Source organism: Indicator indicator, chromosome 20, assembly GCF_027791375.1.
Source record: "Indicator indicator isolate 239-I01 chromosome 20, UM_Iind_1.1, whole genome shotgun sequence".
Classification (NCBI taxonomy): domain Eukaryota; kingdom Metazoa; phylum Chordata; class Aves; order Piciformes; family Indicatoridae; genus Indicator; species Indicator indicator.
The window spans coordinates 20,394,536-20,408,694 of record NC_072029.1 but is presented as its reverse complement, the minus strand read 5'-3'; the positions used below and the strand labels follow the sequence as shown (position 1 = coordinate 20,408,694).

The window sequence follows — 14,159 nt, the reverse complement described above, 5'->3', positions numbered from 1 at the left end:
AGGGATCTCCAGAGGTCCCTTCCAACCCTCACCATGATTCTCCTGTAATTTCTGATTTCTGTAGGTGCAGATAAAGAAAAGCACTCTGCGCCTCTCACTAGCTGCAGTCCCTGGGCTCCCTGCCATGTCACACAGGCTGAAGCTGTGCAGTGGCAGCAGGACAGGCTGTCAGAAGCTTTAACAGAGCAGAGTGGTGCTGCAAGAGGCTCCCAAATGTTTACAGGAACAGAGCAGGGCTGAGATGCACAAACCCTGAACCCCTTCACAGATCAGTGGTGAAGAAAGTGCTGTCCAGGCACAGGATGGACTAACGAAAGCAGAACCTGAGAAGCTAGAAAGCAGAGCCTGTTGAGAGGGCTGAGTGCACCCAGCCCTCACACTGCCCCTCCCAGGCCCTGGACTAACGAGAGCAGAACATGAGAAGCAAGAAAGCAAAAGCCTGTTGAGAGGGCTGAGTGCACCTAGCCCTCACACTGCCCCTCCCAGCCCATGGGGGCAAGGCTCAGCAAACCCAGAGGGAAGCCCCAGGGCCTCTCCAAGGTGGGCCTGGTGCCTATGCCAAGCAGTTCTGCTCTTGCTCATGAGCATGCAGAGTAACTCTCCCCAGGCTGACTGCAGACAGCCCCCAGGCTGATAGCAAATGCCCCTGGGGCTGTGCTGCAGCAGTGGACGTTCTGCTTCCTGCTCACCAGCTCTGTGCAGACACAGGCCTGGCACTCCCCAAGGGCTTTGACTGCCCTATCACTTCCCAGGGGCTCCATTCAGGCCTCCCTTGGCTCCTTTGCCCTAAGCTCATCCTCCCAGGGACAAGAGAAGCACAAAAGCTTGCAGATGGGTTAGATGAGCAGAAATGACAACTGGCTGAAAGACAAAGCCAAGAGCTTGAACCAAGTGCTCTGCAAGCACTGCAGGGATTTGCTGCCTCCAAGGGCTCTTCCTGTGGCTCCTGACAAGAGCATTTACAAGTGGAGTTACAGTGGCTGCTCACACTGCACAGCTTCCACATAGCCTTAAGCCTTCAGCTGAAACTCACCTGGGTTACTCTGGGGCACTGCAGGTAGCCTTCTCATTCTCTCTCATTTATTAATGATAATTTGTGTAGATTAACTGTAAACTTCAGGATACATCAAAGTGGAAATGATTTCTCTTTCAATCAGTAGTTGACCTCAGGACCTCTTTTTTTTATTATTATTATTATTATTATTATTATTATTATTATTATTATTATTATTATTATTATTTCTTTGTTATGAAAGTGAATTTAGAGCAGAGACACCACCACTGAACAATCTTCTGTCTCAAAGGCTGGACAGACAGTGCTCTGCTACCTGTGTCCCATGCTGCCAGCTGCTTGCCTCCCAGAAGCTGCTGACCTTTCACTGGCAATTAAAACTGCAACTTCCCCAGCAAGGGTTTCTCCCCTCCTTTTTGACCAGACCACTTTGTTTTCCTGCATGATGCTCACTCTAGAGCCCTAGTGGTATTTACACAGCAAACTCAAATTAAAAAGTAAATAATTCAGGATGCAAAACTCAGCCCTGCTGCCAACAGTGCAGCTCAGCAATCACAGTAAGATGCCATCAATTACCTTTTAATGTGTGTTTGGTTTCCCTTGTTTCCTGAGATGTGTTCAGCTCAAACCCTGCCCTAAGTTATCCCTGGAGGTTTTTAAGGCCAGGCTGGATGTGGCTCTGGGCAACCTGACCTAGTGTGAAGTGTCCCTGCCCATGGCAGGGGTTGTTGGAGCTGGACGGTCCCTTTGGACCCTTCCAACCCTGACAATTCTGTGATTCTATAAGTTACCTTTTAATGTGTGTTTGGTTTGGTATTCTTTGTTTCCTGAGATGTTCAGCTCCAATCCTGACAAAAAATATCTTTTAAGGTCTGTTTGGTTTTCTTTTTGTCTTGAGATGTGTTCAGCTCAAATCCTGCTATTTCTAAACCCATGGTTCCATTTCACAGAACCACAGAATCAACCAGGTTGGAAAAGACTTTCGAGACCATCAAGCCCAACCTATCCCCCAGCACCATCTAATCAACTAACCTATGGCACCAAGGCCTCATCCAGGCTCTTTTGAACACTTCCAGGGACAGTGATCCACCACCTCCCTGGGTAGCACATCCCAATGGCCAATCTCTCTTCCTGGAAAGAATTTCTTTCTCACATCCAGCCCAAACCTCCCCTGGCACAGCTTGTGACTACGTCCTCCTCCTTCTGTCACTGTTGCCTGGGAGAAGAGGCCAACCCCCACCTGGCTACAACCTCCCTTCAGGTAGTTGTAGAGAGCAATGAGGTCTGCCCTGAGCCTCCTCTTCTCCAGGCTAAACATCCCCAGCTCCCTCAGCCTCTCCTCACAGGGCTGTGCTCCAGACCCCTCCCCAGCCTTGTTGGCCTTCTCTGGACACATTCCAGCATCTCAACGTCTTTCTTGAACTGAGGAGCCCAGAACTGGACACAGCACTCAAGGTGTGGCCTAACCAGTGCTGAACACAGGGCAGGATGACTTCCCTGCTCCTGCTGGCCACACAATGCCTGATGCAGGCCAGGATGCCATTGGCCTTCTTGGCCACCTGGGCACACTGCTGGCTCCTGTTCAGCTGCTGTCAGTCAGTACCCCCAGGTCCCTCTCTGCCTGGCTGCTCTCCAGACACTCTGCCCCAGCCTGCAGCACTGCCTGGGGTTGTTGTGGCCAATGTGCAGAACCCAGCACTTAGACGTGTTCAATCTCATGCCTTTGGACTCTGCCCATCTGTCCAGCCTGGCAAGGTCCCTCTGCAGAGCCTCCTACCCTCTAACAGATCAACTCCTGCCCCCAGCTTGGTGTCATCTGCAAACTTACTGATGATGGACTCCATCCCCTTGTCCAGATCATCAATAAAGATATTGAACAGGATGGGGCCCAGCACTGATCCCTGGGGGACACCACTAGTGCCTGGCTGCCAGCTGGCAGTGGCACCATTCACCACCACTCTCTGGGCCTGGCCCTCCAGCCAGTCCTAACCCAGCACAGAGCTCCTGTCTGAGCCATGGGCTGCCAGCTTGGCCAGGAGTTTGCCATGGGAGATGGTGTCAAAGGCTTAAGAGAGGGAGCAAACGAAGGAGCAAGTGAAACCAAACACCAAACAACACATCATGATCCAAGGAAAAGATTTTATTTTAGGGCTAACATGTTTGATAATAAATAAAGGAATAGAATAATGTCATAACAGAAGCTCTCATGCACTTAACACACAATAAGGCTGGCTGACACTGCTTGTTTGGGCAGACTGAGAAGAGGTACTTGGCAATCTGGTTAAGTCTGAATAGTTCAAAGGTTATAGACAAGGAATCTTTCCTGCTGTTTTTACATTTCCTTTATACAAATTCAAATAAATATGCAAACATCCCTTTCTCCTCTGATGTTCTCTCCACCTGTAACATGCCTGGTAACTGTGCCCCAGTGATATACAGGTGTCAAGAGAAGAGTATTTATGGATTGGAGTTATTAATGCTCCTAAAAATCTATCACCTTTCTGTCACCTCGTGCAAGCCCTCCAGGGAAAAGGAGATTTTAGGAGAAACTGCAAAACAAATTCCAGCTCATTAAAACCCAGGCAGTGCAAAGGCCACTCTGGGCCACACCTTATGGGCCTGGGATGTAAGCAGTATCAGTTAAATGATCAAATGTGCCCACACGGCTCAGAGGAGGCTGAAGATCTTTCCTAGTTTAAGGACCTGATCCTGCAGATTCTGACTCTGCAGATGGTGTTTAAGGATCTGATCTGCAGATTCTGATCCTCCAGATGATGTTTAAGGATCTGATTCTGCAGATGATGTTTTAAACATCATGATCTTTCCTGGTTTAAGGATCTGATCCTGCAGATTCTGAATCTGCAGATGATGTTTTAAGGATCTGATCAGCACATTCTTATCCTGCAGACAGTGTTTTATGGATCTGATCTGCAGATTAGTATCCTCCAGATGATGTTTTAAGGATCTGATCTGCAGATTCTGATCCTGAAGATGATGTTTTAAGGATCTGAATCTGCAGATGATGTTTAAGGATCTGATCTGCAGATGGTGTTTTAAGGATCTGATCTGCAGATTCTGACTCTGCAGATGGTGTTTTAAGGATCTGATCTGCAGATTCTGCAGCATCAGACACTTTTCAAGCCTTCATGAGATGGCAAAGCGATGTGAAGACTTTGTAAGTAGGCTCCTTTGTGGTTTTCAGGGGACTAGAGTGGCCAAACCCAAAAGACAAACCTATTGTAATAGAAATCAATCTGATTAAAGAATTAAATATTCCAATTAACACTGAAAAAGTGTTGGTGCTCATTATTTACAGGGCAGCAAGGCGAGCTCAGTTGAGGGACGGGGAGCGGTCGGTGCTCCAGAGCAGCTCTATGTGTGGCCACTTGGTCTGCAGGCAGCGCTTCACCGGCGTGTCGTCCGTCTGCAGCATGGGCTCCTCAAAGCCCAGCACCACTGCTGTGCCCTCCACATACATCACCTGCCGAAGGAAACCTTCCTGTCAGCCTGCGTTGCCTCAAAAACCTCTCTGCACAACCCATTCCAGAGTCTTGCTACCCTCCTAGTGTGGAATTTCTTCCTAAGATCCAATCTAAACCTATTCTCCTTCCATTTCAATCCATCTCCCCTTGTCCTGTGGGTGGACACTCTTGTAAAAAGTCCCTCTCCAGCCTTCCTGGAGGATCCCTTCAGCTATTGGAAGGCAGCTAGAAGGTCCCCCCAGAGTCCTCTCTTCCTCAGGCTGAAGGATCCCAGTTTCTTAGCCTGTACTCATAGCACAGCTTAAGAGAGGAACTCAGGCCAAGCAATGCACTCTAGCAGCCAAACACCACCAGGAGCACAAAGCAGTTTTTAATTACAAATATAACATATTGGGGGGGAGAAACAAAAACCACCAAAACCAAACCAAACCAAAACAACCACCAAACATACCCCCCTGCAAAAACCCCTAAAAATCCTATACCCCCCCCCCCAAACTCCCCAGCAACCCACAACCCCCCCCCCCCCACCGCAAAACCAACAAACAAACCAAACCACCACCACCACCAAAAACCCAAACAAAACAAAATAACACTTTTGGGACAAGCTTTTTTCAAGTGAAAGCATTTTGTCTGTAAGCACAAATCAGTGCTTCACACTAATTGTGATCAGGGCTAGAAATCTGGTTTTAGATCTTACCTTTTCATTATAGTTTGACTGTTTCAGTCCATTGTAATGGTAAACAGTGAATGACTCTGAAACCCTGGAGTCCTAGAAGGAAGAGAGTAACCTCAGGTGTCATAAACTGTGCCAGGATACACAAAAAAAACCCCCAAACCTTCCCCTAACCACACCAGACCACACCACAATTTCCAGTGCTCCTTTTCTCCCCTCACCATTGCTTCTCTTCCATTAGACCTAAGGAGACCATAGTCGAACAGGGGAATATGAGTCAGGCCTCTAAATGCCACCAAGAGGCCTCCTCCTCCATGTTACCAGATAAGGAACTCCCTCCAGAGAAGGAAAAGGAGGGAGAAAAGAGCCCACGTTGGCCTTGCTGCAGCTTATAAAGAAACAGCAGAATTCTGGGATTAATTAACAACATTACAATTCTCCCATCCATCCCTGGACCTTTCTGGTCCTCCTAGAGAACATTTTTTTTTTTTTTCCTCAGACTACCACAGTTGCTCCAGTGGAGTTCCCTTGGAAGTCTGCAGTTGGTGGGCCTCTAGCACAGCAGATTTACTGGTCAGCCATGTGCCAAGCATGCAACAGAGGCTGTGACCAGCAGCTGTGGGAAGCTGAAGGCAGTGTTCAGTGGGTCTCAAAAGAGAAGCACAACAGACACAGCACTGCAGCGACAGTTACACTGATGATTACCTGCTCACAGCTCTACAACCAGTTACACTGATGATTACCTGCTCAGAGCTCTGCAACCACAGTTACACAGATGATTACCTGCTCAGAGCTCTGCAACCACAGTTACACAGATGATTACCTGCTCAGAGCTCTGCAACCACAGTTACACTGATGATTACCTGCTCAGACCTCTACTACCACAGTTACACTTCTCATTACCTGCTCAGAGTTCTACAACCAGGGTTACACTGATGATTACCTCCCCAGAGCTCTGCAGCCAAAGTTTCACTGACGATTACCGGCTCAGAGTTCTGCAACCATGGTTACACTCATGATTACCTGCTCAGAGCTCTACAACCAGTTACACTGATGATTACCTGCTCAGAGCTCTACAGCCAGAGTTACACTGATGATTAGGTGCTCAGAGCTCTATAAACACAGTTACACTGATGATTACCTGCTCAGAGCTCTGCAACCACAGTTACACTGATGATTACCTGCTCAAAGCTCTACAACCAGTTACACTGATGATTACCTGCTGAGAGGTCTACAACGACAGTTACACTGATAATTACCTGCTCAAAGCTCTACAGGAAAAGTAACACTGATGATTACCTGCTCTACAACCACAGTTACACTGATGATTACCTGCGCACAGCTCTGCAACCACAGTTACACTGATGGTTAGCTGCTCAGAGCTCTGCAACCACAGCTACACTAATGATTACCTGCTCAGAGCTCTGCAACCAGAGTTGCACTGATGATTACCTGCTCAGAGCTCTACAGCCACAGTTATAATGATGATTACCTGCTCAGAGCTCTGCAACCACAGTTACACTGATGATTACCTTCTCAGAGCTCTATAACCACAGTTACACTGATTACCTTCTCAGAGCTCTGCAACCACAGTTACACTGATGATTACCTGCTCAGAGCTCTGCAAGCACAGTTACACTGATGAATACCTGGTCACTGCTCTAAAGCCACAGTTACACTAATGATTAACTCCTTAGAGTTCTACACCAACTGTTACACTTACGATTACCTGCTCAGAGCTCTGCAGTAAAAGTTACACTGATGATTACCTGCTCAGAGCTCTACAACCAGAGTTACACTGATCATTACCTGCTTAGAACTCTGGAATGACATTTACACTGATGATTACCTTCTCAAAGCTCTGCAGCAAAAGTTACAGGATGATTACCTGCTCAGGGCTCTGCAACGACAGTTACACTGATGATTACCTGCTCAAAGCACTGCAGGAAAATTATTACTGATGATTACCTGATCAGGGCTCTGCAACGACCGTTACACTGATGATTACCTGCGCAGAGCTCTACAACCACAGTATACACTGATGATTACCTGCGCAGAGCTCTGCAACCACAGTTACACTGATGATTACCTGCTCACACCTCTGCAGCCAGAGTTACACTGATGATTACCTGCTCAGAGCTCTACAACCAGAGTTACACTGATCATTACCTGCTTAGAACTCTGGAATGACATTTACACTGATGATTACCTTCTCAAAGCTCTGCAGCAAAAGTTACAGGATGATTACCTGCTCAGGGCTCTGCAACGACAGTTACACTGATGATTACCTGCTCAAAGCACTGCAGGAAAATTATTACTGATGATTACCTGATCAGGGCTCTGCAACGACCGTTACACTGATGATTACCTGCGCAGAGCTCTACAACCACAGTATACACTGATGATTACCTGCGCAGAGCTCTGCAACCACAGTTACACTGATGATTACCTGCTCAGAGCTCTGCAGCCAGAGTTACACTGATGATTACCTGCTCAGAGCTCTGCAACCACAGTTACACTGATGATTACCTGCTCAGATCTCTACAACCACAGTTACACAGATGATTACCTGCTCAGATCTCTACAACCACAGTTACACAGATGATTACCTGTCAGAGCTCTAGAGCCAGAGTTACACTGATGATTACCTTCTCAGAGCTCTGCAACCACAGTTACACTGATGATTACCTGCTCAGAGAAGTGCAGCCACAGTTATACTGATGATTACCTGCTCAGAGCTCTGCAACCACAGTTACAGTGATGATTACCTGCTCAGAGATCTGCAACCACAGTTACACTGATGATTATCTGCTCAGAGATCTGCAACCACAGTTACACTGATGATTATCTGCTCAGAGCTCTGCAACCACAGTTACACTGATGATTACCAGATAAGATCTCTACAACTAGACATACACTTATGATTACCTGCTCAGAGCTCTGCAGCAAAAGTTACACTGATGATTACCTGCTCAGAGCTCTGCAACCACAGTTACACTGATGATTACCTGCTCAGAGCTCTGCAACCACAGTTACACTGATGGTTACCTGCTCAGAGCTCTGCAAACACAGTTACACTGATGATTACCTGCTCAGATCTCTACAACCAGAGTTACACTGAGGATTACCTGCTCAGAGCTCTGCAACCACAGTTACACTGATGATTACCTGCTCAGATCTCTACAACCAGAGTTACACTGAGGATTACCTGATCAGAGCTCAGCAACCACAGTTACAGTGATGATTACCTGCTTAGAGCTCTAGAGCCACAGTTACACTGATGATTACCTGCTCAGAGCTCTGCAACCAGAGTTACACTGATGTTTACCTGCTTAGAGATCTACAGCCATAGTTACACTGATGATTCCCTCCCCAGAGCACTACAACCACAGTTACACTGATGATTACCTGTCAGAGCTCTGTAACCACAGTTACACTGATGATTACCTGCTCAGAGCTCTGCAACCACAGCTACACTAATGATTACCTGCTCAGATCTCTGCAACCAGAGTTGCACTGATGATTACCTGCTCAGAGCTCAGCAACCACAGTTACACTGATGATTACCTTCTCAGAGTTGTGCAACCACAGTTACACTGATGATTACCTGCTCAGAGAAGTGCAGCCACAGTTATACTGATGATTACCTGCTCAGAGCTCTGCAACCACAGTTACAGTGATGATTACCTGCTCAGAGCTCTGCAACCAGAGTTACACTGATGATTACCTGCTCAGAGATCTGCAACCACAGTTACACTGATGATTATCTGCTCAGAGCTCTGCAACCACAGTTACACTGATGATTACCTGATGAGATCTCTACAACTAGACATACACTGATGATTACCTGCTCAGAGCTCTACAGCCACAGTTTCACTGATGATTCCCTCCCCAGAGCACTACAACGACAGTTACACTGATGATTACCTGCTCAGAGCTCTGCAACCACAGTTACACTGATGATTACCTGCTCAGAGCTCTGCAAACACAGTTACACTGATGATTACCTGCTCAGAGCTCTACAACCACAGTTACACTGATGATTACCTGCTTAGAGCTCTGCAATCACAGTTACACTGATGATTACTTGCTCAAAGCTCTACAGCAAAAGTTACACTGATGATTACCTGCACACAGCTCTGCAACCACAGTTACACTGATGATTACCTTCTCAGAGCTCTGCAACCACAGTTACACTGATGATTACCTGCTCAAAGCCCTACAACCAGTTACACGGATGATTACCTGCTTAGAGCTCTGCAACCAGAGTTACACTGATAATTAACTGCTCAAATCTCTACAGGAAAAGTAACACTGATGATTACCTGCTCAGAGCTCTACAACCACAGTTGCACTGATGATTACCTGCTCAGAGCTCAGCAACCACAGTTACACTGATGATTACCTTCTCAGAGTTGTGCAACCACAGTTACACTGATGATTACCTGCTCAGAGCTCTGCAACCACACTTACACTGATGATTACCTGCTCAGAGCTCTGCAACCACACTTACACTGATGATTACCTGCTCAGAGCTCTGAAACCACAGTTACACTGATGATTACCTTCTCAGAGCTCTGCAACCACAATTACACTGATGATTACCTGCTCAGACCTCTGCAGCCAGAGATACACTGATCATTACCTGCTCAGAGCTCTGCAACGAGAGTTACACTGATGATTACCTGCTCAGAGCTCTACAAAAAGTTACACTGATGATTACCTGCTCAGAGCTCTACAGCCAGAGTTACACTGATGATTAGGTGCTCAGAGCTCTATAAACACAGTTACACTGAAGATTACCTGCTCAGAGCTCTGCAATCACAGTTACACTGATGATTACCTGCTCAAAGCTCTACAACCAGTTACACTGATGATTACCTGCTGAGAGGTCTACAACGACAGTTACACTGATAATTACCTGCTCAAAGCTCTACAGGAAAAGTAACACTGATGATTACCTGCTCAGAGCTCTACAACCACAGTTACACTGATGATTACCTGCGCACAGCTCTGCAACCACAGTTACACTGATGGTTAGCTGCTCAGAGCTCTGCAACCACAGCTACACTAATGATTACCTGCTCAGAGCTCTGCAACCACAGCTACACTGATGATTACCTGCTCAGAGCTCGGCAACCACAGTTACACTGATGATTACCTTCTCAGAGCTCTGCAACCACAGTTACACTGATGAATACCTGCTCAGAGCTCTGCAACCAAACTTACACTGATGATTACCTGCTCAGAGCTCTGCAACCACAGTTACACTGATGATTACCTGCTCAGAGCTCTGCAACCACAGTTACACTGATGATTACCCGCTCAGAGTTCTGCAACCACAGTTACACTATTGATTACCTGCTCAAAGCTCTACAACCAGTTACACTGATGATTACCTGATTAGAGCTCTGCAACCAGAGTTGCACTGATGATTACCTGCTCAGAGCTCTACAGCCACAGTTATAATGATGATTACCTGCTCAGAGCTCTGCAACCACAGTTACACTGATGATTACCTTCTCAGAGCTCTATAACCACAGTTACACTGATTACCTTCTCAGAGCTCTGCAACCACAGTTACACTGATGATTACCTGCTCAGAGCTCTGCAAGCACAGTTACACTGATGAATACCTGGTCACTGCTCTAAAGCCACAGTTACACTAATGATTAACTCCTTAGAGTTCTACACCAACTGTTACACTTACGATTACCTGCTCAGAGCTCTGCAGTAAAAGTTACACTGATGATTACCTGCTCAGAGCTCTACAACCAGAGTTACACTGATCATTACCTGCTTAGAACTCTGGAATGACATTTACACTGATGATTACCTTCTCAAAGCTCTGCAGCAAAAGTTACAGGATGATTACCTGCTCAGGGCTCTGCAACGACAGTTACACTGATGATTACCTGCTCAAAGCACTGCAGGAAAATTATTACTGATGATTACCTGATCAGGGCTCTGCAACGACCGTTACACTGATGATTACCTGCGCAGAGCTCTACAACCACAGTATACACTGATGATTACCTGCGCAGAGCTCTGCAACCACAGTTACACTGATGATTACCTGCTCAGAGCTCTGCAACCACAGTTACAGTGATGATTACCTGCTCAGAGCTCTGCAACCAGAGTTACACTGATGATTACCTGCTCAGAGATCTGCAACCACAGTTACACTGATGATTATCTGCTCAGAGCTCTGCAACCACAGTTACACTGATGACTACCTGATGAGATCTCTACAACTAGACATACACTGATGATTACCTGCTCAGAGCTCTACAGCCACAGTTTCACTGATGATTCCCTCCCCAGAGCACTACAACGACAGTTACACTGATGATTACCTGCTCAGAGCTCTGCAACCACAGTTACACTGATGATTACCTGCTCAGAGCTCTGCAACCACAGCTACACTAATGATTACCTGCTCAGATCTCTGCAACCAGAGTTGCACTGATGATTACCCGCTCAGAGCTCAGCAACCACAGTTACACTGATGATTACCTTCTCAGAGTTGTGCAACCACAGTTACACTGATGATTACCTGCTCAGAGCTCTGCAACCACACTTACACTGATGGTTACCTGCTCAGAGCTCTGCAACCACACTTACACTGATGATTACCTGCTCAGAGCTCTGCAACCACAGTTACACTGATGATTACCTGCTCAAAGCCCTACAACCAGTTACACGGATGATTACCTGCTTAGAGCTCTGCAACCAGAGTTACACTGATAATTAACTGCTCAAATCTCTACAGGAAAAGTAACACTGATGATTACCTGCTCAGAGCTCTACAACCACAGTTGCACTGATGATTACCTGCTCAGAGCTCTGCAACCACAGTTACACTGATGATTACCTTCTCAGAGCTCTGCAACCACAATTACACTGATGATTACCTGCTCAGACCTCTGCAGCCAGAGTTACACTGATCATTACCTGCTCAGAGCTCTGCAACCACACTTACACTGATCACTACCTGCTCAGAGCTCTACAACCAGTTACACTGATGATTACCTGCTCAGAGCTCTACAGCCAGAGTTACACTGATGATTAGGTGCTCAGAGCTCTATAAACACAGTTACACTGATGATTACCTGCTCAAAGCTCTACAACCAGTTACACTGATGATTACCTGCTCAGATCTCTGCAACCAGAGTTGCACTGATGATTACCTGCTCAGAGCTCAGCAACCACAGTTACACTGATGATTACCTTCTCAGAGTTGTGCAACCACAGTTACACTGATGATTACCTGCTCAGAGAAGTGCAGCCACAGTTATACTGATGATTACCTGCTCAGAGCTCTGCAACCACAGTTACAGTGATGATTACCTGCTCAGAGCTCTGCAACCAGAGTTACACTGATGATTACCTGCTCAGAGATCTGCAACCACAGTTACACTGATGATTATCTGCTCAGAGCTCTGCAACCACAGTTACACTGATGATTACCTGCTGAGATCTCTACAACTAGACATACACTGATGATTACCTGCTCAGAGCTCTACAGCCACAGTTTCACTGATGATTCCCTCCCCAGAGCACTACAACGACAGTTACACTGATGATTACCTGCTCAGAGCTCTGCAACCACAGTTACACTGATGATTACCTGATGAGATCTCTACAACTAGACATACACTGATGATTACCTGCTCAGAGCTCTACAGCCACAGTTTCACTGATGATTCCCTCCCCAGAGCACTACAACGACAGTTACACTGATGATTACCTGCTCAGAGCTCTGCAACCACAGTTACACTGATGATTACCTGGTCAGAGCTCTACAACCACAGTTACACTGATGATTACCTGCTTAGAGCTCTGCAATCACAGTTACACTGATGATTACTTGCTCAAAGCTCTACAGCAAAAGTTACACTGATGATTACCTGCACACAGCTCTGCAACCACAGTTACACTGATGATTACCTTCTCAGAGCTCTGCAACCACAGTTACACTGATGATTACCTGCTCAAAGCCCTACAACCAGTTACACGGATGATTACCTGCTTAGAGCTCTGCAAACAGAGTTACACTGATAATTAACTGCTCAAATCTCTACAGGAAAAGTAACACTGATGATTACCTGCTCAGAGCTCTACAACCACAGTTGCACTGATGATTACCTGCTCAGAGCTCAGCAACCACAGTTACACTGATGATTACCTTCTCAGAGTTGTGCAACCACAGTTACACTGATGATTACCTGCGCAGAGCTCTGCAACCACACTTACACTGATGATTACCTGCTCAGAGCTCTGCAACCACACTTACACTGATGATTACCTGCTCAGAGCTCTGCAACCACACTTACACTGATGATTACCTTCTCAGAGCTCTGCAACCACAATTACACTGATGATTACCTGCTCAGACCTCTGCAGCCAGAGTTACACTGATCATTACCTGCTCAGAGCTCTGCAACGAGAGTTACACTGATGATTACCTGCTCAGAGCTATACAGCCACAGGTATAATGATGATTACCTGCTCAGAGCTCTGCAACCACAGTTACACTGATGATTACCTGCTCAGATCTCTGCAACCAGAGTTGCACTGATGATTACCTTCTCAGAGCTCTATAACCACAGTTACACTGATTACCTTCTCAGAGCTCTGCAACCACAGTTACACTGATGATTACCTGCTCAGAGCTCTGCAACCACAGTTACACTGATGATTATATGCTCAGAGCTCTGCAACCACAGTTACACTGATGATTACCTGCTCAGAGCTCTGCAACCACAGTTACACTGATGATTACCTGCTCAGAGCTCTTCAGCCACAGTTTCACTGATGATTACCTGCTCAGAGATCTGCAGCCAGAGTTACACTGATGATTACCTGCTCACTGCTCTAAAGCCACAGTTACACTAAGGATTAGCTGATCAGACCTCTACAACCACAGTTACACTGATGATTACCTGCTCAGAGGTCTACAACAACAGTTACACTGTTTACCTGCTCAGAG

The 14,159-nt window shown here is 46.5% G+C and overlaps 1 protein-coding gene across 2 annotated transcripts in view; it reads right to left on the bottom strand.

Moving 5' to 3' along the window:
• Positions 1–4,343: 4,343 nt before the first annotated feature.
• Positions 4,344–14,159, bottom strand: part of MINDY3 (MINDY lysine 48 deubiquitinase 3) — a 74,419-nt gene continuing 64,603 nt past the window's right edge. For both annotated transcript variants that reach the window (XM_054390158.1, XM_054390159.1), the window contains exons 14-15: positions 5,192–5,263; positions 4,344–4,493 (exon numbers count right to left, since the gene is read on the bottom strand). In XM_054390158.1, the coding sequence (XP_054246133.1) occupies positions 4,344–4,493; positions 5,192–5,263 (222 nt within the window). The remainder of the gene's footprint in view (positions 4,494–5,191; positions 5,264–14,159) is intronic.